The 27,435-nt window shown below is 53.6% G+C and overlaps 1 protein-coding gene across 1 annotated transcript in view; it reads right to left on the bottom strand.

Moving 5' to 3' along the window:
• Window positions 1–27,435, bottom strand: part of NRBP2 (nuclear receptor binding protein 2) — a 315,133-nt gene that overhangs the window by 146,057 nt on the left and 141,641 nt on the right. The window contains exons 2-5 of the mRNA XM_063921103.1: window positions 27,286–27,408; window positions 25,633–25,734; window positions 8,364–8,453; window positions 7,090–7,130 (exon numbers count right to left, since the gene is read on the bottom strand). Of these exons, the coding sequence (XP_063777173.1) occupies window positions 7,090–7,130; window positions 8,364–8,453; window positions 25,633–25,734; window positions 27,286–27,408 (356 nt within the window). The remainder of the gene's footprint in view (window positions 1–7,089; window positions 7,131–8,363; window positions 8,454–25,632; window positions 25,735–27,285; window positions 27,409–27,435) is intronic.

Consider the following 27,435-nt stretch of genomic DNA (forward strand, 5'->3'; position numbering starts at 1 on the left):
TTTGCCAGCACACACCAGAGCGCTATATATATACAGGGATAACCTTATATAAGTGTTTTTCCCTTTATAGCTGCTGTATTGTTTATACTGCGCCTAATTTGTGCCCCCCTCTCTTTTTTAACCCCTTTCTGTAGTGTAGTGACTGCAGGGGAGAGCCAGGGAGCTTCCCTCCAACTGAGCTGTGAGGGAAAATGGCGCCAGTGTGCTGAGGAGATAGGCTCCGCCCCTTTCTCGGCGTCCTTATCATCCGTTTTCTTGTATGTTTTGGCAGGGGTTAAATGCATCCATATAGCCCAGGAGTTATATGTGATGCATTTATTTTAGCCATAAAAGGTTTTCTATCGATTTATTGCGTCTCAGGGCGCTGCCCCCCCAGCGCCCTGCACCCTCAGTGACCGGAGTGTGAAGTGTGCTGAGAGCAATGGCGCACAGCTGCGGTGCTGTGCGCCTACCTTTATCTGAAGACAGGAAAGTCTTCTGCCGCCGATTTTTCCGGACCTCTTCGCTCTTCTGGCTCTGTAAGGGGGCCGGCGGCGCGGCTCCGGTGACCCATCCAGGCTGAACCTGTGATCGTCCCTCTGGAGCTAATGTCCAGTAGCCTAAGAAGCCCAATCCACTCTGCACGCAGGTGAGTTCGCTTCTTCTCCCCTTAGTCCCTCGATGCAGTGAGCCTGTTGCCAGCAGGTCTCACTGAAAATAATAAACCTAAACTAAAACTTTCACAAAGAGCTCAGGAGAGCCCCTAGTGTGCACCCTTCTCGTCGGGCACAGAAAATCTAACTGAGGCTTGGAGGAGGGTCATAGGGGGAGGAGCCAGTGCACACCAGGTGATCCTAAAGCTTTCTTTAGATGTGCCCTGTCTCCTGCGGAGCCGCTATTCCCCATGGTCCTTACGGAGTTCCCAGCATCCACTAGGACGTCAGAGAAACAGTGTATAATTAGCGTCTAACAGTCTCCCGTCTCCACAGAGCTACCCATTCCCAGTGAAGGCCTATAAGAGCCACAGAGAGCCCCTACGTGAGCACATAGCAAATAACTATACAACCCTTCCGAGACAGTACAACAATAACATAACAGGCATAAAAGAAACCATATACTTGCAAGTATAGAAATCAAATGTATAGGTTCAATCAGCGGCTAACGCCCGCCGTGCCGGAAAGCGTCTGTCCAACCACACTGATGCTTCATGAGGGGTCATAAAGAATTTCGTTTCTCCATCTGAAACTACCCGCAGTTTAGACGGAAAGAGCATGGCATAGGGGATATTCAGTTCACGCAGCCTGCGTTTCACAGGGACAAACTGAGCTCTTTCCTTTTGGACGTCGACGGCAAAATCCGGAAAAACTGAAACTGTGGAACCGTTCCACTTAAGAGGACCATTAGTGCGGGCCAGTTTTAGAATCACATCTCTATCCCGATAATGAAGGAGTTTGGCAATAAACGTACGGGGTGGTGCCCCTGGAGGTAATGGACGCATCGGGACCCTATGGGCGCGCTCCACTGCAAAGTGTGAGGTGAACTCCTCCGCTCCGAATGCATACAACAGCCAACGTTCAAGAAATTTTTCAGGGGAAGCACCCTCCTCTTTCTCCGGAAGTCCGACGAAACGGACCTTATTACGTCGCAATCTCTCCTCCATATCCGTCATCTTTTTATGTACCTCCGTCATCTGAGACTCCCGAGCAGAAGTGCGTCTATCGAGAGGCGTAACCGTATCTTCCAGCGTGGAGATGCGCGTCTCCACTTCACCGACCCTCTCGCGCACCCGCTGGAGGTCGTGGTGTATAATGGATAAGTCCGCCTGGACCTGACCGATCCTGTTGGCCAAGCGGGCTTCACTGGCCGTGACCGCATCCAGCACCTTTTGCAAAGCAGTATCGGTGGCCTCCACAGATGAGGAGCTTGCCGACGGAGAAGGCGGTGTCGAGGTCGACCGTACCTCAACCCCCTGTTGGGACCGCGTCGGAGGATTTCTGGCAAACTTCTCTAACTTCGCAGCAGCCGCGGCAGACTGATGCGGTTTGACCATTATAGCCGAGCGGACGGCAGATGGCAAGAAAGTATAGTAAAAAATATATCACAAACTGTCCAGGGGCGGCCAAAGAATAATGTAGTGCAGTATATCAGAATTGCCCAGTCGCTGCCTGCGGGTAAGTGTAGTATATCAAAACTGTCCAGTGAGCATATAGCGCAGGCCTGGCCAACCTGTGGCTCTCCAGCTGCTGTGAAACTACACATCCCAGCATACCCTGCCACAGTTTTAGCATTACCTCATAGCAAAACTGTGGCAAGGCATGTTGGGACTTGTAGTGTCACAACAGCTGGAGAGCCACAGGTTGGCCAGACCTGATATAGCGTATCAGAATAATCAGCCTCTGCTAGCCCAGAATGATAAATCACAACAGGATATTCCTCAGCATGAGGGACACATGTAGCGTGGATCTTGGCCAGATATGCCTTGTGGGATGCTGAGACAAAGCAACAAGTAGGCCCTCCAGGGGTTAATACTGCACCTCTCCCAATCCCTATGCGGAGCAGAGCAGGGCAGGGCAGCACTTATATTGTTCCCTGTCCCTATATAAAACAGAACAGGGCAGGGCAGGACAGCTACTATATTGTGGGGAGGGCACAGGCACTTATAACACACAGCTGTCCCGTGTACCTCTTCCCCCAGCAGCAGAGTTCAGGAGGCAGTGCGGGAGAGCTCAGGCTGGCTGGGGCCACCGGAGCGAGCGGGGAGAGCGGCAGCGGGTCACGTGGCAGCGCCGCGGCCGGGGACCGCTCGGAGACGCTCCCAGCACAGGCAAGAGCAAGGGAGGAGAAGCAATCTCCCCGGCAACGGCAGAGGGGAAGCCACGGACCTCGGCGCAGGCAGCGCTCAGATGGGAGCCGGGTGCAGGAGCTCAGCGTGGGGAAGGCGGTGCCTCACGTGGTTCAGCAGGCCCCGGACCCCCGCACACTGGAGTCGCTCTGCCACAGCGGATGGAGTACAGATGGGTCCCAGAGCAGCACAGGGGCACCTCCACACTGTCCTGCAGGTATTGGGGCGGTTTGCAGGCCCAGGGGGGGACACAGGATGGGATACCAGGATATTGCAGCTGGAGAGACACACAGCCTGTGTGCTACTCCATGTCCACCAAAGCCACGCCCCCCATACATACATGCTTTTACTATCCCACTAGGTCATACATTTCCCGCCTACACTTCTCCTCCTACCATCCAATCATCTGAAGATATTGTATTGTATATTTTTCTGTTTAGTGTTTAGATAGTGGCAGTTATTGTTGACTGCCAAAGGGTGGACTGTCAAAGTCGAAAAATATTGTAGCACACACACCACGTATTAACCACACACACATGCCCGCTGCACGTGCACTTGTTCCGCCGCGCGTGCACATATCTGCAATTTGCGTATGATCGCTCCCGCGGTCCTGCGCGTGGTATGGGTATTTACGGCGGAGTTTGTGAGCGCATAGAGGGTTATCAAAACATTACATATTTAACCCAAATAGTGCACATTGTACACATAGCCCCCCTGCACCACATCAGCAAGTATCGACAGTTTAAATTATTCCAGGACTAAGGGATTCACCTTTGCATGATAGGAAGGGACAGACTAAGGTTATAGGGTGATGTCTAGTATCCAGCTGTAGGGTATTTTAAGGGTAACATTCCAGTGTTGGTTAGAGGAAGATCGCATGTTCCTGCGTATAGTTATGTGCAGAAGTAGAATATAGATATAAACTGTATTTACTGTATATTATGTATGCGGCGGGAATCCAGAGGAGACCACCCACAAGAGCAGTTGGGAAAGACATCGCCCACCTTTTCAAATCAACCTATGACCTCTCCTGTAATGTAAAGATGCATCTCTGTGTCCAATGGACAAAGGGATTACAGTATCCATTGTATTGCTTATGGAAGTAGTGTATAAAAAGCCTGATGCTGCCTGGCCGGTCAGAAGACTCTGAACGCTATCTACTTGATGAGCGGAGGACTGGTCCAGGTTGCGCAAGCGAATATTCTCACGTATGTACAATTGACTGTAGCCATTTTACTCTGTTGTATTTTGTAGTGTATAAATTGTATTGTTATCCCCTTCCAGATATATACGCTGAGGTTTCGGGGCCCAGTGTTTAACTACAAATCGGTGTTGTGTCCTCTTTTCCCTGCTAGGGTTTAAAGCGTATTACATTACCTAACTGTATAAGGTTTAAGAGTGTATTGATAAGGTGTGTACGCACTGCGGGTACTTTATACCGTCAGCGCTGCGTAAGGTTTAAGGTGTAACATCATTGCATTGCATTACTAATAAGGTTTAAAGTTTATCAAGTGTGTGTGCGCGCGCTGTGTGTACTTTGTACCCCCAGCGCGGCGTCTGTACGCTAAGTTTGTACAAGGTACGGGACTCTACGCAAATAGCGTACAAAGTGCGTAGCGTGTGTATTAAGTCTAGCGGCCGCAGCGGCTCCATGGTAAAAGTGTATTTAGAGGTATAGCTTTATGGTTTAAGATAAAATCGACATTATCAGTACACATACACAGCGATAGTGCCAGTCTCTCCTGTACTCATACACAGCGATAGTGCCAGTCTCTCCTGTACACATACACAGCAATAGTGCCAGTCTCTCCTGTACTTATAGACAGCGATAGTGCCAGTCTCTCCTGTACACATACACAGCGATAGTGCCAGTCTCTCCTGTACTCATACACAGCAATAGTGCCAGTCTCTCCTGTACTCATACACAGCGATAGTGCCAGTCTCTCCTGTACACATACACAGCGATAGTGCCAGTCTCTCCTGTACACATACACAGCAATAGTGCCAGTCTCTCCTGTACTCATACACAGCGATAATGCCAGTCTCTCCTGTACTTATACACAGCAATAGTGCCAGTCTCCCCTGTACTCATACACAGCGATAGTGCCAGTCTCTCCTGTACTTATAGACAGCGATAGTGCCAGTCTCTCCTGTACTCATACACAGTGATAGTGCCAGTCTCTCCTGTACTCATACACAGTGATAGTGCCAGTCTCTCCTGTACTCATACACAGTGATAGTGCCAGTCTCTCCTGTACACATACACAGCAATAGTGCCAGTCTCTCCCGTACTCATACACAGCAATAGTGCCAGTCTCTCCTGTACTCATAGACAGCAATAGTGCCAGTCTCTCCTGTACTCATACACAGCAATAGTGCCAGTCTCTCCTGTACTCATACACAGCGATAGTGCCAGTCTCTCCTGTACTTATAGACAGCGATAGTGCCAGTCTCTCCTGTACACATACACAGCAATAGTGCCAGTCTCTCCTGTACTTATAGACAGCGATAGTGCCAGTCTCTCCTGTACACATACACAGCAATAGTGCCAGTCTCCCCTGTACTCATACACAGTGATAGTGCCAGTCTCTCCTGTACTCATACACAGTGATAGTGCCAGTCTCCCCCGTATTTATACACAGCGATAATGTCAGTCTCTCCTGTACTCATACACAGTGATAGTGCCAGTCTCTCCTGTACTCATACACAGTGATAATGCCAGTCTCTCCTGTACACATACACAGCGATAGTGCCAGTCTCTCCTGTACTCATACACAGCGATAGTGCCAGTCTCTCCTCTACTCATACACAGCGATAGTGCCAGTCTCTCCTGTACTCATATACGGCGATAGTGCCAGTCTCTCCTGTACTCATACACAGCGATAGTGCCAGTCTCTCCTGTACTCATACACAGCGATAGTGCCAGTCTCTCCTGTACTCATACACAGCGATAGTGCCAGTCTCTCCTGTACACATACACAGCGATAGTGCCAGTCTCTCCTGTACTCATACACAGCGATAGTGCCAGTCTCTCCTGTACTCATACACAGCGAAAGTGCCAGTCTCTCCTGTACTCATACACAGCGATAGTGCCAGTCTCTCCCGCACACATACACAGTGATAGTGCCAGTCTCCCCCTGTACTCATACACAGTGATAGTGCCAGTCTCCCCTGTACTCATACACAGTGATAGTGCCAGTCTCCCCCGTACTCATACACAGCGATAGTGCCAGTCTCTCCTGTACTCATACACAGCGATAGTGCCAGTCTCTCCTGTACTCATACACAGCGATAGTGCCAGTCTCCCCTGTACTCATACACAGCGATAGTGCCAGTCTCTCCTGTACTCATACACAGTGATAGTGCCAGTCTCTCCTGTACTCATACACAGTGATAGTGCCAGTCTCTCCTGTACTCATACACAGCGATAGTGCCAGTCTCTCCTGTACTCATACACAGTGATAGTGCCAGTCTCTCCTGTACTCATACACAGTGATAGTACCAGTCTCCCCCGTACTCATACACAGCGATAGTGCCAGTCTCCCCCGTACTCATACACAGCGATAGTGCCAGTCTCTCCTGTACTCATACACAGCGATAGTGCCAGTCTCTCCTGTACTCATACACAGCGATAGTGCCAGTCTCCCCTGTACTCATACACAGCGATAGTGCCAGTCTCTCCTGTACTCATACACAGCGATAGTGCCAGTCTCTCCTGTACTCATACACAGTGATAGTGCCAGTCTCTCCTGTACTCATACACAGTGATAGTGCCAGTCTCTCCTGTACTCATACACAGTGATAGTGCCAGTCTCTCCTGTACTCATACACAGCGATAGTGCCAGTCTCTCCTGTACTCATACACAGCGATAGTGCCAGTCTCTCCTGTACTCATACACAGCGATAGTGCCAGTCTCCCCGTACTCATACACAGTGATAGTGCCAGTCTCTCCTGTACTCATACACAGTGATAGTGCCAGTCTCCCTGTACTCATACACGGCGATAGTGCCAGTCTCTCCTGTACTCATACACAGCGATAGTGCCAGTCTCTCCTGTACTCATACACAGCGATAGTGCCAGTCTCCCCGTACTCATACACAGTGATAGTGCCAGTCTCTCCTGTACTCATACACAGTGATAGTGCCAGTCTCTCCTGTACTCATACACAGTGATAATGCCAGTCTCTCCTGTACACATACACAGTGGTAGTGCCAGTCTCCCCCCATACACATACACATGTTAGAACCTGTTGTGGGCTATATCTCACCTCAACGCTGACAGGATCTGTGTGCACCATCTCTTCCATGCCTGGGACACAATTCAGAGTTACACAAAGTTAGATCAGTGAGAGCGGTCCCTATTACAGGAATATAACGGTATGCACCTGGGAGGAGTCCCGCCTCGGGGGTGATAGTGATAGAGACAGGTGTATGTGCACCAGTAGAAGAATACCATACCGGCAGGTGGAGCACACGGGTGTGACAGCTAGTGAGTACCTGGGACGGAGGGACCGATGCCAGTTAAGATTCGGAAAGCAGGATGAGCAGATGTATTGTACTAAGGGGCAGATTTATTAACATTATTTTTACAAAAAAAATGTGAAAAAAGGTGTTTTCTGTTTTCACCCCCTTTTCACATTATTTTAGTATCACCTGAATGAACTAAAGGGCATTTGGAGCAGTTTTCATGAAAAACTGCTCCAAACCCATTTTTTTTAGTAACCCGCATCGCATTCCCCATACTTATAATGGAAACTGCGATATGGCAGAATTTACAAAACAAAAATGTGAGAAAACACGGCAGTGTGCCCTGTGATAATAACGCCACCTCCAGCTGGCGTAATCACAGGGCAGCACCGCAATACGCAGCCTTGTGCCCAGCTTTCTCTACCCCCCCCGGCAGAGAAAGTTGTGCGGGACCGGGGTCTGGTGATCAAAAGAGAACAAATAACAAGACAAAACATACTTACCAGTGCCAGGAGCTGGGGATCGGTGCACCGGTGAGTGCTGCCGGATACCAGATCCGCCGTGTGCTGCGCTGTGACCTCTGTACAGTAAAGTGACGCTGCAAAGCACCCGGTGTCACAGCACAGAAGCAGGTTTCCACGCCGGGCAGCCTCCTGGAAGCAGCGGACACCGGCTCCTGGGACTGGTAAGTATGAGCACCTGTTTGTGGCAAGGGGGTAGTTGCGGCAGCGGGGGACACCCTGGTGGCAGTAGCGATGGACATCTGGGTATTTTTTACAAACAAATACCCCGATTATGCTGCGGAGAGTCATCGCAGGGACAGAGCTTTCTCGCATAATTGATACATCCATGCAATGTACATCAGCCCCTAAGTTCTAAAAGAGCCATATGTGATTTTGTTTTGTATTACTGACTTGAGGGGTCGGGTCTGGATCCTGGTCAGCGGAAATAACCAGCGGAAGCACAGTGGCAGTTCATGCCCGGCAATGTCTATAAGACAGTGCCACAATACATGGCACCACGTCCGCCTGGTGTATTACACATATACCGGAGAACAGGAGCGGCATAGACTCACCTTGGCATTCATTGTTTTACGATTTTTTTTGGTCTTCTTTAGGAATTGCCTCAGACTCCCAGAAGAGACGTATTCTGTTATAAAGACCACCTGGGGGGACAGACCACAGTTATACACAGGACAAAAGCCCCCTAAGACTGTCATAGTCCCACATACACACATACCTCCCAACTGTCCCTAATACGGTGGCATACCTCCCAACATTGAGGAAGGTGAAGTCGGAACTCTGGCGTACCATCGTCCAAAATGGGGCGTGGCCTCGGAGGGAAAGGGAGTGGCTTAGAGGGGATGATGCCTCGGCAAGCCACGCCTCCAGATTTAGTCACTTAGGGGGCATGGCCATTCTCCTAGCCCCTCTGTCTTCCGTGAATAGCCGCTGTGCGCATGCTGAGCAGAGTGTCAGGAGCCTCCCAACTATCTCTCCCCCCCCACTGCGGCCCGTGGGAGGGACAGTCACATACACACAGGAGAGGGGATCCCCCAGTCTGTCACACATACACAGGAGAGGGGCTCCCCTAGTCTGTCACACATACACAGGAGAGGGGATCCCCCAGTCTGTCACACATACACACAAGAGAGGTGATCCCCCAGTCTGTCACACATACACACAAGAGAGGTGATCCCCCAGTCTGTCACACATACACACAGAAGATGGGATCCCCCAGTCTGTCACACATACACAGGAGAGGGGATCCCCCAGTCTGTCACACATACACAGGAGAGGGGATCCGCCAGTCTGTCACACATACACAGGAGAGGGGATCCCCCAGTCTGTCACACATACAGAGGAGAGGGGATCCCCCAGTCTCACACATACACAGGAGAGGGGCTCCCCTAGTCTGTCACACATACACACAGGAGAGGGGATCCCCCAGTCTGTCACACATACACACAAGAGAGGTGATCCCCCAGTCTGTCACACATACACAGGAGAGGGGATCCCCCAGTCTGTCACACATACACAGGAGAGGGGATCCCCCAGTCTGTCACACATACACAGGAGAGGGGATCCCCCAGTCTGTCACACATACACAGGAGAGGGGATCCCCCAGTCTGTCACACATACACACAGGAGAGGGGATCCCCCAGTCTCACACATACACACAGGAGAGGGCATTCCCCAGTCTGTCACACATACACAGGAAAGGGGCTCCCCTAGTCTGTCACACATACACACAGGAGAGGGGCTCCCCCAGTCTGTCACACATACACACAGGAGAGGGGATCCCCCAGTCTGTCACACATACATACAGGAGAGGGGATCCCCTAGTCTCACACATACACACAGGAGAGGGCATTCCCCAGTCTGTCACACATACACACAGGAGAGGGGCTCCCCCAGTCTGTCACACATACACACAGGAGAGGGGATCCCCCAGTCTGTCACACATACACACAGGATAGGGGATTCCCCAGTCTGTCACACATACACACAGGAGAGGGGATCCCCCAGTCTGTCAAACATACACACAGGAGAGGGGATCCCCCAGTCTGTCACACATACACACAGGAGAGGGGATCCCCCAGTCTGTCACACATACACACAGGAGAGGGGATCCCCCAGTCACACACATACACACACAGGAGAGGGGATCCCCCAGTCTGTCACACATACACACAGGAGAGGGGATCCCCCAGTCTGTCACACATACACACAGAAGAGGGGATCCCCCAGTCTGTCACACATACACACAGGAGAGGGGATCCCCCAGTCTCACACATACACACAGGAGAGGGGATCCCCCAGTCTCACACATACACACAGGAGAGGGGATCACCCAGTCTCACACATACACACAGGAGAGGGGATTCCCCAGTCTCACATACACACAGGATAGGGGATTCCCCAGTCTGTCACACATACACACAGGAGAGGGGATCCCCCAGTCTGTCACACATACACACAGGAGAGGGGATCCCCCAGTCTGTCACACATACACACAGGATAGGGGATTCCCCAGTCTGTCACACATACACACAAGAGAGGGTATCCCCCAGTCTGTCACACATACACAGGAGAGGGGATCCCCCAGTCTGTCACACATACACACAGGAGAGGGTATCCCCCAGTCTCACACATACACACAGGAGAGGGGATCCCCCAGTCTGTCACACATACACGCAGGAGAGGGGATCCCCCAGTCTCACACATACACACAGGAAAGGGGCTCCCCCAGTCTGTCACACATACACATATGAGAGGGGATCCCCCAGTCTGTCACACATACACACAGGAGAGGGGATCCCCCAGTCTGTCACACATACACACAGGAGAGGGCATTCCCCAGTCTGTCACACATACACACAGGAGAGGGGCTCCCCCAGTCTGTCACACATACACACAGGAGAGGGGATCCCCCAGTCTGTCACACATACACACAGGAGAGGGGCTCCCCCAGTCTGTCACACATACACACAGGAGAGGGGCTCCCCCAGTCTGTCACACATACACACAGGAGAGGGGATCCCCCAGTCTGTCACACATACACACAGGATAGGGGATTCCCCAGTCTGTCACACATACACACAGGAGAGGGGATCCCCCAGTCTGTCAAACATACACACAGGAGAGGGGATCCCCCAGTCTGTCACACATACACACAGGAGAGGGGATCCCCCAGTCTGTCACACATACACACAGGAGAGGGGATCCCCCAGTCACACACATACACACACAGGAGAGGGGATCCCCCAGTCTGTCACACATACACACAGGAGAGGGGATCCCCCAGTCTGTCACACATACACACAGAAGAGGGGATCCCCCAGTCTGTCACACATACACACAGGAGAGGGGATCCCCCAGTCTCACACATACACACAGGAGAGGGGATCCCCCAGTCTCACACATACACACAGGAGAGGGGATCACCCAGTCTCACACATACACACAGGAGAGGGGATTCCCCAGTCTCACATACACACAGGATAGGGGATTCCCCAGTCTGTCACACATACACACAGGAGAGGGGATCCCCCAGTCTGTCACACATACACACAGGAGAGGGGATCCCCCAGTCTGTCACACATACACACAGGATAGGGGATTCCCCAGTCTGTCACACATACACACAGGATAGGGGATTCCCTAGTCTGTCACACATACACACAGGAGAGGGGATCCCTCAGTCTGTCACACATACACACAGGATAGGGGATTCCCCAGTCTGTCACACATACACACAGGAGAGGGGCTCCCCCAGTCTGTCACACATACACACAGGAGAGAGGATCCCCCAGTCTGTCACACATACACACAGGAGAAGGGATCCCCCAGTCTGTCACACATACACACAGGAGAGGGAATCCCCCAGTCTGTCACACATACACACAAGAGAGGGGATCCCCCAGTCTGTCACACATACACAGGAGAGGGGATCCCCCAGTCTGTCACACATACACACAGGAGAGGGTATCCCCCAGTCTCACACATACACACAGGAGAGGGGATCCCCCAGTCTGTCACACATACACGCAGGAGAGGGGATCCCCCAGTCTCACACATACACACAGGAAAGGGGCTCCCCCAGTCTGTCACACATACACATATGAGAGGGGATCCCCCAGTCTGTCACACATACACACAGGAGAGGGGATCCCCCAGTCTGTCACACATACACACAGGAGAGGGGATCCCCCAGTCTGTCACACATACACACAGGAGAGGGGATCCCCCAGTCTGTCACACATACACACAGGAGAGGGGATCCCCCAGTCTCACACATACACACAGAAGAGGGGATCCCCCAGTCTGTCACACATACACACATGGAGAGGGGTTCCCCTAGTCTGTCACACATACACACAGGAGAGGGGATCCCCCAGTCTGTCACACATACACGCAGGAGAGGGGATCCCCCAGTCTGTCACACATACACACAGGAGAGGGGATCCCCCAGTTTGTCACACATACACACAGGAGAGGGGATCCCCCAGTCTGTCACACATACACATAGGAGAGGGGATCCCCCAGTCTCACACATACAAACAGGAGAGGGGTCCCCCAGTCTGTCACACATACACACAGGAGAGGGGCTCTCCCAGTCTCACACATACACACAGGAGAGGTGCTCCCCCAGTCTGTTACACATACACACAGGAGTGGGGATCCCGCAGTCTGTCACACATACACACAGGAGAGGGGATCTCCCAGTCTGTTACACATACACACAGGAGAGGGGATCCCCCAGTCTGTCACACATACACAGGAAAGGGGCTCCCCCAGTCTCACACATACACACAGGAGAGGGGATCCCCCAGTCTGTCACACATACACACAGGAGAGGGGTTCCCCCAGTCTGTCACACATACACACAGGAGAGGGGATCCCCTAGTCTCACACATACACACAGAATAGGGGTCCCCCAGTCTGTCACACATACACACAGGAGAGGGGCTCTCCCAGTCTCACACATACACACAGGAGAGGGGCTCCCCCAGTCTGTTACACATACACACAGGAGTGGGGATCCCGCAGTCTGTCACACATACACACAGGAGAGGGGATCCCCCAGTCTGTTACACATACACACAGGAGTGGGGATCCCGCAGTCTGTCACACATACACACAGGAGAGGGGATCCGCCAGTCTGTCACACATACACACAGGAGAGGGGATCCCCCAGTCTCACACATACACACAGGAGAGGGGATCCCCCAGTCTGTCACATACACACAGGAGAGGGGATCGCCCAGTCTGTCACACATACACAGGAGAGGGGATCCCCCAGTCTGTCACACATACACACAGGAGAGGGGATACCCCAGTCTGTCACACATACACAGGAGAGGGGCTCCCCCAGTCTGTCACACATACACGCAGGAGAGGGGATCCCCCAGTCTGTCACACATACACACAGGAGAGGGGATACCCCAGTCTGTCACACATACACAGGAGAGGGGCTCCCCCAGTCTGTCACACATACACACAGAAGAGGATATCCCCCAGTCTGTCACACATACACACAGGAGAGGGGTTCCCCCAGTCTGTCACACATACACACAGGAGAGGGGCTCCCCCAGTCTGTTACACATACACACAGGAGAGGGGATCCCCCAGTCTGTCACACATACACAGGAGAGGGGCTCACCCAGTCTCACACATACACACAGGAGAGGGGATCCCCCAGTCTGTCACACATACACACAGGAGAGGGGTTCCCCCAGTCTGTCACACATACACAGGAGAGGGGCTCCCCCAGTCTCACACATACACACAGGAAAGGGGATCCCCTAGTCTCACACATACACACAGGAGAGGGGTCCCCCAGTCTGTCACACATACACACAGGAGAGGGGCTCTCCCAGTCTCACACATACACACAGGAGAGGGGCTCCCCCAGTCTGTTACACATACACACAGGAGAGGGGATCCCCTAGTCTCACACATACACACAGGATAGGGGTCCCCCAGTCTGTCACACATACACACACAGGAGAGGGGCTCTCCCAGTCTCACACATACACACAGGAGAGGGGCTCCCCCAGTCTGTTACACATACACACAGGAGTGGGGATCCCGCAGTCTGTCACACATACACACAGGAGAGGGGATCCCCCAGTCTGTTACACATACACACAGGAGTGGGGATCCCGCAGTCTGTCACACATACACACAGGAGAGGGGATCCGCCAGTCTGTCACACATACACACAGGAGAGGGGATCCCCCAGTCTCACACATACACACAGGAGAGGGGATCCCCCAGTCTGTCACATACACACAGGAGAGGGGATCGCCCAGTCTGTCACACATACACACAGGAGAGGGGATACCCCAGTCTGTCACACATACACAGGAGAGGGGCTCCCCCAGTCTGTCACACATACACACAGGACAGGGGATCCCCCAGTCTGTCACACATACACACAGGACAGGGGATCCCCCAGTCTGTCACACATACACACAGGAGAGGGGATCCCCCAGTCTGTCACACATACACACAGGAGAGGGGATCCCCCAGTCTCACACATACACACAGGAGAGGGCTCCCCCAGTCTGTCACACATACACACAGGAGAGGGGCTCCCCCAGTCTCACACATACACACAGGAGAGGGGATCCCCCAGTCTGTCACACATACACACAGGAGAGGGGATCCCCCAGTCTGTCACACATACACACAGGAGAGGGGATCCTCCAGTCTGTCACACATACACACAGGAGAGGGGATCCCCCAGTCTGTCACACATACACACAGGAGAGGGCTCCCCCAGTCTGTCACACATACACACAGTAGAGGGGATCCCCCAGTCTGTCACACATACACACAGGACAGGGGATCCCCCAGTCTGTCACACATACACACAGGACAATGGATCCCCCAGTCTGTCACACATACACACAGGAGAGGGGATCCCCCAGTCTCACACATACACGCAGGAGAGGGGATACCCCAGTCTGTCACACATACACACAAGAGAGGGAATCCCCCAGTCTGTCACACATACACACAGGAGAGGGGATCCCCCAGTCTCACACATACATGCAGGAGAGGGGATCCCCTAGTCTGTCACACATACACACAGGAGAGGGGATCCCCCAGTCTCACACATACACACAGGAGAGGGGATCCAACAGTCTGTCACACAAACACACAGGAGAGGGGATCCCCCAGTCTGTAACACATACACACAGAAGATGGGATCCCCTAGTCTGTCACACATACACACAGGAGAGGGGATCCCCCAGTCTGTCACACATACACACAGGAGAGGGGATCCCCTAGTCTGTCACACATACACGCAGGAGAGGGGATCCCCCAGTCTGTCACACATACACACAGGAGAGGGGATCCCCCAGTCTGTCACACATACACACAGGAGAGGGGATCCCCCAGTCTGTCACACATACACACAGGAGAGGGGCTCCCCCAGTCTGTCACACATACACACAGTAGAGGGGATCCCCCAGTCTGTCACATATACACACAGGACAGGGGATCCCCCAGTCTGTCACACATACACACAGGACAATGGATCCCCCAGTCTGTCACACATACACACAGGAGAGGGGATCCCCCAGTCTCACACATACACGCAGGAGAGGGGATACCCCAGTCTGTCACACATACACACGAGAGAGGGAATCCCCCAGTCTGTCACACATACACACTGGAGAGGGGCTCCCCCAGTCTGTCACACATACAGACAGGAGAGGGGATCCCCCAGTCTCACACATACACACAGGAGAGGGGATCCCCCAGTCTGTCACACATACACACTGGAGAGGGGCTCCCCCAGTCTGTCACACATACACACAGGAGAGGGGATCCCCCAGTCTCACACATACACACAGGAGAGGGGATCCCCCAGTCTGTCACACATACACACAGGAGAGGGGATCCCCCAGTCTGTCACACATACACACAGGAGAGGGGATCCCCCAGTCTGTCACACATACACACAGGAGAGGGGATCCCCCAGTCTGTCACACATACACACAGGAGAGTGGATCCCCTAGTCTGTCACACATACACACAGGAGAGGGGATCCCCTAGTCTGTCACACATACACACAGGACAGGGGATCCCCCAGTCTGTTACACATACACACAGGAGAGGGGATCCACTAGTCTGTCACACATACACACAGGAGAGGGGATCCCCCAGTCTGTCACACATACACACAGGAGAGGGGATCCCCCAGTCTGTCACACATACACGCAGGAGAGGGGATCCCCCAGTCTGTCACACATACACACAGGAGGGGGGATCCCCCAGTCTGTCACACATACACGCAGGAGAGGGGATCCCCCAGTCTGTCACACATAGACACAGGAGAGGGGATCCCCCAGTCTGTCACACATACACACAGGAGAGGGGATCCCCCAGTCTCACACATACACACAGGATAGGGGATCCCCCAGTCTCACACATACACACAGGATAGGGGTTCCCCCAGTCTGTCACACATACACACAGGAGAGGGGATCCCCCAGTCTGTCACACATACACACAGGAGAGGGGCTCCCCTAGTCTGTCACACATACACACAAGAGAGGGGATCCCCCAGTCTGTCACACATACACAGGAGAGGGGATCCCCCAGTCTCACACATACACACAGGAGAGGGGATCCCCCAGTCTGTCACACATACACACAGGAGAGGGGATCCCCCAGTCTGTCACACATACACAGGAGAGGGGCTCCCCCTATCTCACACATACACACAGGAGAGGGGATCCCGCAGTCTGTCACACATACACACAGGAGAGGGGATCCCCAAGTCTCACACATACACACAGGAGAGGGGATCCCCAAGTCTGTCACACATACACACAGGAGAGGGGATCCCCCAGTCTGTCACACATACACACAGGAGAGGGGATCCCGCAGCCTGTCACACATACACACAGGAGAGGGGATCCCGCAGTCTGTCACACATACACACAGGAGAGGGGATCCCCAAGTCTCACACATACACACAGGAGAGGGGATCCCCAAGTCTGTCACACATACACACAGGAGAGGGGCTCCCCCAGTCTGTCACACATACACAGGAGAGGGGATTCCCCAGTCTGTCACACATACACACAGGAGAGGGGCTCCCCCAGTCTGTCACACATACACAGGAGAGGGGATCCCCCAGTCTGTCACACATACACACAGGAGAGGGGATCCCCCAGTCTGTCACACATACACACAGGAGAGGGGTTCCCCTAGTCTGTCACACATACACACAGGAGAGGGGATCCCCCAGTCTGTCACACATACACACAGGAGAGGGGATCCCCCAGTCTGTCACACATACACACAGAAGAGGATATCCCTAGTCTGTCACACATACACACAGGAGAGGGGATCCCCCAGTCTGTCACACATACACACAGAAGAGGATATCCCCCAGTCTGTCACACATACACACAGGAGAGGGGTTCCCCCAGTCTGTCACACATACACACAGAAGAGGGTATCCCCCAGTCTGTCACACATACACACAGGATAGGGGATTCCCTAGTCTGTCACACATACACACAGGAGAGGGGATCCCCCAGTCTCACACATACACACAGGAGAGGGGATCCCCCAGTCTGTCACACATACACACAGGAGAGGGGATCCCCCAGTCTGTCACACATACACACAGGATAGGGGATCCCCCAGTCTCACACATACACACAGGAGAGGGGATCCCCCAGTCTGTCACACATACACACAGGAGAGGGGACCCCCCTGTCACACATACACACAGGAGAGGGGATCCCCCAGTCTGTCACACATACACACAGGATAGGGGATCCCCCAGTCTCACAAATACACACAGGAGAGGGGATCCCCCAGTCTGTCACACGTACACACAGGAGAGGGGATCCCCCAGTCTGTCACACATACACACAGGAGAGGGGATCCCCCAGTCTGTCACACATACACACAGGAGAGGGGATCCCCCAGTCTGTCACATATACACACAGGAGAGGGGATCCCCCAGTCTGTCACACATACACACAGGAGAGGGGATCCCCCAGTCTGTCACACATACACAGGAGAGGGGATTCCCCAGTCTGTCACACATATACACAGGAGAGGGGATTCCCCAGTCTGTCACACATACACACAGGAGAGGGGATTCCCCAGTCTGTCACACATGAGAGGGGCTCCCCTAGTCTGTCACACATACACACAAGAGAGAGGATCCCCCAGTCTGTCACACATACACACAGGAGAGGGGATCCCCTAGTCTGTCACACATACACACAGGAGAGGGGATCCCCCAGTCTGTCACACATACACAGGAGAGGGGCTCCCCCAATCTCACACATACACACAGGAGAGGGGATCCCGCAGTCTGTCACACATACACACAGGAGAGGGGATTCCCAAGTCTCACACATACACACAGGAGAGGGGATCCCCAAGTCTGTCACACATACACACAGGAGAGGGGATCCCCCAGTCTGTCACACATACACACAGGAGAGGGTATCCCCCAGTCTCACACATACACACAGGAGAGGGGATCCCCCAGTCTGTCACACATACACACAGGAGAGGGGATCCCCCAGTCTCACATACACACAGGAGAGGGGATTCCCCAGTCTGTCACACATACACACAGGAGAGGGGATCCCCCAGTCTCACATACACACAGGAGAGGGGATCCCCCAGTCTGTCACACATACACACAGGAAAGGGGATCCCCCAGTCTCACACATACACACAGGAGATGGGATCCCCCAGTCTGTCACACATACACACAGGAGAGGGGATACCCCAGTCTCACACATACACACAGGAGAGGGGATCCCCCAGTCTGTCACACATACACAGGAGAGGGGCTCCCCCAGTCTGTCACACATACACACAGGAGAGGGGATCCCCTAGTCTGTCACACATACACACAGTAGAGGGGATCCCCCAGTCTGTCACACATACAGAAGAGGGGCTCCCCTAGTCTGTCACACATACACACAGGAGAGGGGATCCCCCAGTCTGTCACACATACACACAGGAGAGGGGATCCCCTAGTCTGTCACACATACACACAGGAGAGGGGATCCCCCAGTCTGTCACACATACACACAGGAGAGGGGATCCCCCAGTCTGTCACACATACACAGAAGAGGGTATCCCCCAGTCTGTCACATATACACACAGGAGAGGGGATCCCCCAGTCTCACACATACACACAGGAGAGGGGATCCCCCAGTCTGTCACACATACACACAGGAGAGGGGATCCCCCAGTCTCTCACACACACACACACACACACACACACACGAGAGGGGATCCCCCAGTCTGTCACACATACACACAGGAGAGGGGATCCCCCAGTCTCACACATACACACAGGAGAGGGGGATCCCCCAGTCTCACACATACACAAAGGAGAGGGGATCCCCCAGTCTGTCACACATACACACAGGAGAGGGCTCCCCCAGTCTGTCACACATACACACAGGAGAGGGGATCCCCCAGTCTGTCACACATACACACAGGAGAGGGGATCCCCCAGTCTGTCACACATACACACAGGAGAGGGGATCCCCAAGTCTCACACATACACACAGGAGAGGGGATCCCCCAGTCTGTCACACATACACACAGGAAAGGGGATCCCCCAGTCTCACACATACACACAGAAGAGGGGCTCCCCTAGTCTGTCACACATACACACAGGAGAGGGGATCCCCCAGTCTGTCACACATACACACAGGAGAGGGGATCCCCTAGTCTGTCACACATACACACAGGAGAGGGGATCCCCCAGTCTGTCACACATACACAGGAGAGGGGATCCCCCAGTCTCACACATACACACAGGAGAGGGGATCCCCCAGTCTGTCACACATACACACAGGAGAGGGGATCCCCCAGTCTGTCACACATACACACAGGAGAGGGGATCCCCCAGTCTGTCACACATACACAGGAGAGGGGCTCCCCCAATCTCACACATACACACAGGAGAGGGGATCCCGCAGTCTGTCACACATACACACAGGAGAGGGGATCCCCCAGTCTGTCACACATACACAGGAGAGGGGATCCCCCAGTCTCACACATACACACAGGAGAGGGGATCCCCAAGTCTGTCACACATACACACAGGAGAGGGGATCCCCCAGTCTGTCACACATACACACAGGAGAGGGGATCCCCCAGTCTGTCACACATACACACAGGAGAGGGGATCCCCCAGTCTGTCACACATACACACAGGAGAGGGGATCCCCTAGTCTGTCACACATACACACAGGAGAGGGCTCCCCCAGTATGTCACACATACACACAGGAGAGGGGATCCCCAGTCTGTCACACATACACACAGGAGAGGGGATCCCCCAGTCTCACACATACACACAGAAGAGGGGCTCCCCCAGTATGTCACACATACACACAGGAGAGGGGATCCCCCAGTCTGTCACACATACACACAGGAGGGGATCCCCCAGTATGTCACACATACACACAGGAGAGGGGATCCCCCAGTCTGTCACACATACACACAGGAGAGGGGATCCCCCAGTCTGTCACACATACACACAGGAGAGGGGATCCCCTAGTCTGTCACACATACACACAGGAGAGGGCTCCCCCAGTATGTCACACATACACACAGGAGAGGGGCTCCCCAGTCTGTCACACATACACACAGGAGAGGGGATCCCCCAGTCTCACACATACACACAGAAGAGGGGCTCCCCCAGTATGTCACACATACACACAGGAGAGGGGATCCCCCAGTCTGTCACACATACACACAGGAGGGGATCCCCCAGTATGTCACACATACACACAGGAGAGGGGATCCCCCAGTATGTCACACATACACACAGGAGAGGGGATCCCCTAGTCTGTCACACATACACACAGGAGAGGGGATCCCCTAGTCTGTCACACATACACACAGGAGAGGGGATCCCCCAGTCTGTCACACATACACACAGGAGAGGGGATCCCCCAGTCTGTCACACATACACACAGGAGAGGGGATCCCCCAGTCTCACACATACACACAGGAGAGGGGATCCCCCAGTCTGTCACACATACACACAGGAGAGGGGATCCCCTAGTCTGTCACACATACACACAGGAGAGGGGCTCCCCCAGTCTCACACATACACACAGGAGAGGGTATCCCCCAGTCTGTCACACATACACACAGGAGATGGGATCCCCTAGTCTGTCACACATACACACAGGAGAGGGGCTCCCCCAGTCTGTCACACATACACACAGGAGAGGGGATCCCCCAGTCTGTCACACACACACACACACACAGGAGAGGGGATCCCCCAGTCTGTCACACAAACACACAGGAGAGGGGATCCCCCAGTCTGTCACATATACACACAGGAGAGGGGATCCCCCAGTCTGTCACATATACACACAGAAGTGGGTATCCCCCAGTCTGTCACACATACACACAGGAGAGGGGATCCCCCAGTCTCACACATACACACAGGAGAAGGGATCCCCCAGTCTGTCACACATACACACAGGAGAGGGGATCCCCCAGTCTCACACATACACACAGAAGAGGGGCTCCCCCAGTATGTCACACATACACACAGGAGAGGGGATCCCCCAGTCTGTCACACATACACACAGGAGAGGGGATCCCCTAGTCTGTCACACATACACACAGGAGAGGGGATCCCCTAGTCTGTTACACATACACACAGGAGAGGGGATCCCCCAGTCTCACACACATACACACAGGAGAGGGGATCCCCCAATCTCACACATACACACAGGAGAGGGGATCCCCCAGTCTGTCACACATACACACAGGAGAGGGGATCCCCCAGTCTGTCACACATACACACAGGAGAGGGGATCCCCCAGTCTGTCACACAAACACACAGGAGAGGGGATCCCCCAGTCTGTCACACATACACACAGGAGAGGGGATCCCCCAGTCTGTCACACATACACACAGGAGAGGGGCTCCCCCAGTCTGTCACACATACACACAGGAGAAGGGATCCCCCAGTCTCACACATACACACAGGAGAGGGGATCCCCCAGTCTGTCACACATACACACAGGAGAGGGGATCCCCTAGTCTGTTACACATACACACAGGAGAGGGGCTCCCCCAGTCTCACACATACACACAGGAGAGGGTATCCCCCAGTCTGTCACACATACACACAGGAGAGGGGATCCCCCAGTCTGTCACACATACACACAGGAGAGGGGATCCCCCAGTCTGTCACACATACACACAGGAGAGGGGATCCCCCAGTCTCACACATACACACAGGAGAGGGGATCCCCCAGTCTGTCACACATACACACAGGAGAGGGGATCCCCTAGTCTGTCACACATACACACAGGAGAGGGGCTCCCCCAGTCTCACACATACACACAGGAGAGGGTATCCCCCAGTCTGTCACACATACACACAGGAGATGGGATCCCCCAGTCTGTCACACATACACACAGGAGAGGGGATCCCCTAGTCTGTCACACATATACACAGGAGAGGGGATCCCTCAGTCTCACACATACACACAGGAGAGGGGATCCCCCAGTCTGTCACACATACACACAGGAGAGGGGATCCCCCAGTCTGTCACACATACACACAGGAGAGGGGATCCCCCAGTCTGTCACACACACACACAGGAGAGGGGATCCCCCAGTCTGTCACACATACACACAGGAGAGGGGCTCCCCCAGTCTGTCACACATACACACAGGAGAAGGGATCCCCCAGTCCCACACATACACACAGGAGAGGGGCTCCCCCAGTCTCACACATACACACAGGAGAGGGGATCCCCCAGTCTGTCACACATACACACAGGAGAGGGGCTCCCCCAGTCTGTCACACATACACACAGGAGAGGGGATCCCCCAGTCTGTCACACATACACACAGGAGAGGGGATCCCCTAGTCTGTCACACATACACACAGGAGAGGGGATCCCCTAGTATGTCACACATACACACAGGAGAGGGGATCCCCCAGTCTGTCACACATACACACAGGAGAGGGGATCCCCCAGTCTGTCACACATACACACAGGAGAGAGGATCCCCCAGTCTCACACATACACACAGGAGAGGGGATCCCCCAGTCTCACACATACACACAGGAGAGGGGATCCCCCAGTCTGTCACACATACACACAGGAGAGGGGATCCCCCAGTCTGTCACACATACACACAGGAGAGGGGATCCCCCAGTCTGTCACACATACACACAGGAGAGGGGATCCCCCAGTCTGTCACACATACACAGGAGAGGGGATCCCCCAGTCTGTCACACATACACACAGGAGAGGGGATCCCCTAGTCTGTTACACATACACACAGGAGAGGGGATCCCCCAGTCTCACACATACACACAGGAGAGGGGATCCCCCAGTCTGTCACACATACACACAGGAGAGGGGATCCCCCAGTCTGTCACACATACACTCAGGAGAGGGGATCCCCCAGTCTCACACATACACACAGCAGAGGGGATCCCCCAGTCTGTCACACATACACACAGGAGAGGGGATCCCCCAGTCTGTCACACATACACACAGGAGAGGGGATCCCCCAGTCTGTCACACATACACACAGGAGAGGGGATCCCCCAGTCTGTCACACATACACTCAGGAGAGGGGATCCCCCAGTCTCACACATACACACAGGAGAGGGGATCCCCCAGCAATCAGTGTCACACATACACAGGAGAGGGGATCCCCCAGCAATCAGTGTCACACATACACAGGAGAGGGGATCCCCCAGTCTATCATACATACACACAGGAGAGGGGATCCCCCAGTCTATCACACATACACACAGGAGAGGGGATCCCCCAGTCTCACACATACACACAGGAGAGGGCTCCCCCAGTCTGTCACACATACACACAGGAGAGGGGATCCCCCAGTCTCACACATACACACAGGAGAGGGGATCCCCCAGCAATCAGTGTCACACATACACACAGAAGAGGGGATCCCCCAGTCTGTCACACATACACAGGAGAGGGGATTCCCCAGTCTGTCACACATACACACAGGAGAGGGGCTCCCCCAGTCTGTCACACATACACACAGGAGAGGGGATCCCCTAGTCTGTCACACATACACACAGGAGAGGGGATCCCCCAGTCTGTCACACATACACACAGGAGAGGGGCTCCCCCAGTCTGTCACACATACACACAGGAGAGGGGATCCCCCAGTCTGTCTCACATACACAGGAGAGGGGATCCCCCAGTCTGTCACACATACACACAGGAGAGGGGATCCCCCAGTCTGTCACACATACACACAGGAGAGGGGATCCCCTAGTCTGTCACACATACACACAGGAGAGGGGATCCCCCAGTCTGTCACACATACACACAGGAGAGGGGATCCCCCAGTCTGTCACACATACACACAGGAGAGGGGATCCCCCAGTCTGTCACACATACACACAGGAGAGGGGATCCCCCAGTCTGTCACACATACACACAGGAGAGGGGATCCCCCAGTCTGTCACACATACACACAGGAGAGGGGATCCCCCAGTCTCACAAATACACACAGGAGAGGGGATCCCCCAGTCTGTCACACATACACACAGGAGAGGGGATCCCCCAGTCTGTCACACATACACACAGGAGAGGGGATCCCCCAGTCTGTCACACATACACACAGGAGAGGGGATCCCCCAGTCTGTCACACATACACACAGGAGAGGGGATCCCCCAGTCTGTCACACATACACACAGGAGAGGGGATCCCCCAGTCTGTCACACATACACACAGGAGAGGGGATCCCCCAGTCTGTCACACATACACACAGGAGAGGGGATCCCCCAGTCTCACAAATACACACAGGAGAGGGCTCCCCCAGTCTGTCACACATACACACAGGAGAGGGGATCCCCTAGTCTGTCACACATACACACAGGAGAGGGGCTCCCCCAGTCTCACACATACACACAGGAGAGGGGATCCCCCAGTCTGTCACACATACACACAGGAGAGGGGATCCACTAGTCTGTCACACATACACACAGGAGAGGGGATCCCCCAGTCTGTCACACATACACAGGAGAGGGGATCCCCCAGTCTGTCACACATACACACAGGAGAGGGGCTCCCCCAGCAATCAGTGTCACACATACACTCAGGAGAGGGGATCCCCAGCAATCAGTGTCACACATACACACAGGAGAGGGGATCCCCCAGTCTGTCACACATACACAGGAGAGGGGATCCCCCAGCAATCAGTGTCACACATACACACAGGAGAGGGGATCCACTAGTCTGTCACACATACACACAGGAGAGGGGATCCACTAGTCTGTCACACATACACAGGAGAGGGGATCCCCCAGCAATCAGTGTCACACATACACACAGGAGAGGGGATCCACTAGTCTGTCACACATACACACAGGAGAGGGGATCCACTAGTCTGTCACACATACACACAGGAGAGGGGATCCCCCAGTCTGTCACACATACACACAGGAGAGGGGCTCCCCCAGCAATCAGTGTCACACATACACTCAGGAGAGGGGATCCCCAGCAATCAGTGTCACACATACACACAGGAGAGGGGATCCACTAGTCTGTCACACATACACAGGAGAGGGGATCCCCCAGCAATCAGTGTCACACATACACACAGGAGAGGGGATCCACTAGTCTGTCACACATACACACAGGAGAGGGGATCCACTAGTCTGTCACACATACACACAGGAGAGGGGATCCCCCAGTCTGTCACACATACACACAGGAGAGGGGCTCCCCAGCAATCAGTGTCACACAGCAGATATGGGCTCATAGCTATCTGTCCCATAGATGACGGTTTCTCTCACTCGTGCTGATGTCTCCTTCACATCCAGCCAGTACTTGTGGAACTTCACAACATTTGGATGATCAACAACAATCAGGTTCTGGAACATGGTGCGAATCTTCTCCTGCAGGACAGAAACAGGCGTATGAGTAAGGGATGAGAAGCACATCACACTGATGTCACACACACACAGCCACAATGGTGGTGCAGTGTTACACACTCCTGTGTGCTGTGGTGCAGTGTTACACACTCCTGTATGCTGTGGTGCATTGTTACACACTCCTGAATGCTGTGGTGCAGTATTACACACTCCTGTATGCTGTGGTGCAGTGTCACACACTCCTGTGTGCTGTGGTGCAGTATTACACACTCCTGTATGCTGTGGAGCAGTGTTACACACTCCTGTATGCTGTGGTGCAGTGTTACACACTCCTGTGTGCTGTGGTGCAGTGTCACACACTCCTGTATGCTGTGGTGCAGTGTTACACACTCCTGTGTGCTGTGGTGCAGTGTCACACACTCCTGTGTGCTGTGGTGCAGTGTTACACACTCCTGTATGCTGTGGTGCAGTGTCACACACTCCTGTATGCTGTGGTGCAGTGTTACACACTCCTGTATGCTGTGGTGCAGTGTCACACACTCCTGTATGCTGTGGTGCCGTGTTACACACTCCTGTATGCTGTGGTGCAGTGTCACACACTCCTGTATGCTGTGGTGCAGTGTCACACACTCCTGTATGCTGTGGTGCAGTGTCACACACTCCTGTATGCTGTGGTGCAGTGTCACACACTCCTGTATGCTGTGGTGCAGTGTTACACACTCCTGTGTGCTGTGGTGCAGTGTTACACACTCCTGTATGCTGTGGTGCAGTGTTACACACTCCTGTATGCTGTGGTGCAGTGTTACACACTCCTGTATGCTGTGGTGCAGTGTTACACACTCCTGTATGCTGTGGTGCAGTGTCACACACTCCTGTAGGCTGTGGTGCAGTGTCACACACTCCTGTGTGCTGTAGTGCAGTGTCACACACTCCTGTGTGCTGTGGTGCAGTGTTACACACTCCTGTATGTCGTGGTGCAGTATTACACACTCCTGTATGCTGTAGTACAGTGTTACACACTCCTGTGTGCTGTGGTGCAGTGTTACACACTCCTGTATGCTGTGGTGCAGTGTTACACACTCCAGTGTGCTGTGGTGCAGTGTTACACACTCCTGTATGCTGTGGTGCAGTGTTACACACTCCTGTATGCTGTGGTGCAGTGTTACACACTCCTGTATGCTGTGGTGCAGTATTACACACTCCTGTGTGCTGTGGTGCAGTGTTACACACTCCTGTATGCTGTGGTGCAGTATTACACACTCCTGTAGGCTGTGGTGCAGTGTCACACAATCCTGTGTGCTGTGGTGCAGTGGTACACACTCCTGTGTGCTGTGGTGCAGTGTTACACACTCCTGTGTGCTGTGGTGCAGAGTTACACACTCCTGTGTGCTGTGATGCAGTGGTACACACTCCTGTATGCTGTGGTGCAGTGTTACACACTCCTGTATGCTGTGGTGCAGTATTACACACTCCTGTATGCTGTGGTGCAGTGTTACACACTCCTGTGTGCTGTGGTGCAGTATTACACACTCCTGCGACACCTGTACAGGGTGAATCATTGTGAGCAGCACAAACCTCATGGGCCTTGAAAATTCTTTTATCAGTGAAATTCAGTTCGTTCCACACGACCTCCACACCTTCCTCTGTATCCATGGCCAGAAACGTGCTCTCAATCCCAGGCATGTTCCCCTGATTCACCTGCAGCAACAAAGTGACATGTTACAG

The sequence above is a fragment of the Pseudophryne corroboree genome, chromosome 5 (assembly GCF_028390025.1).
Source record: "Pseudophryne corroboree isolate aPseCor3 chromosome 5, aPseCor3.hap2, whole genome shotgun sequence".
NCBI classification, from domain to species: Eukaryota; Metazoa; Chordata; class Amphibia; order Anura; family Myobatrachidae; genus Pseudophryne; species Pseudophryne corroboree.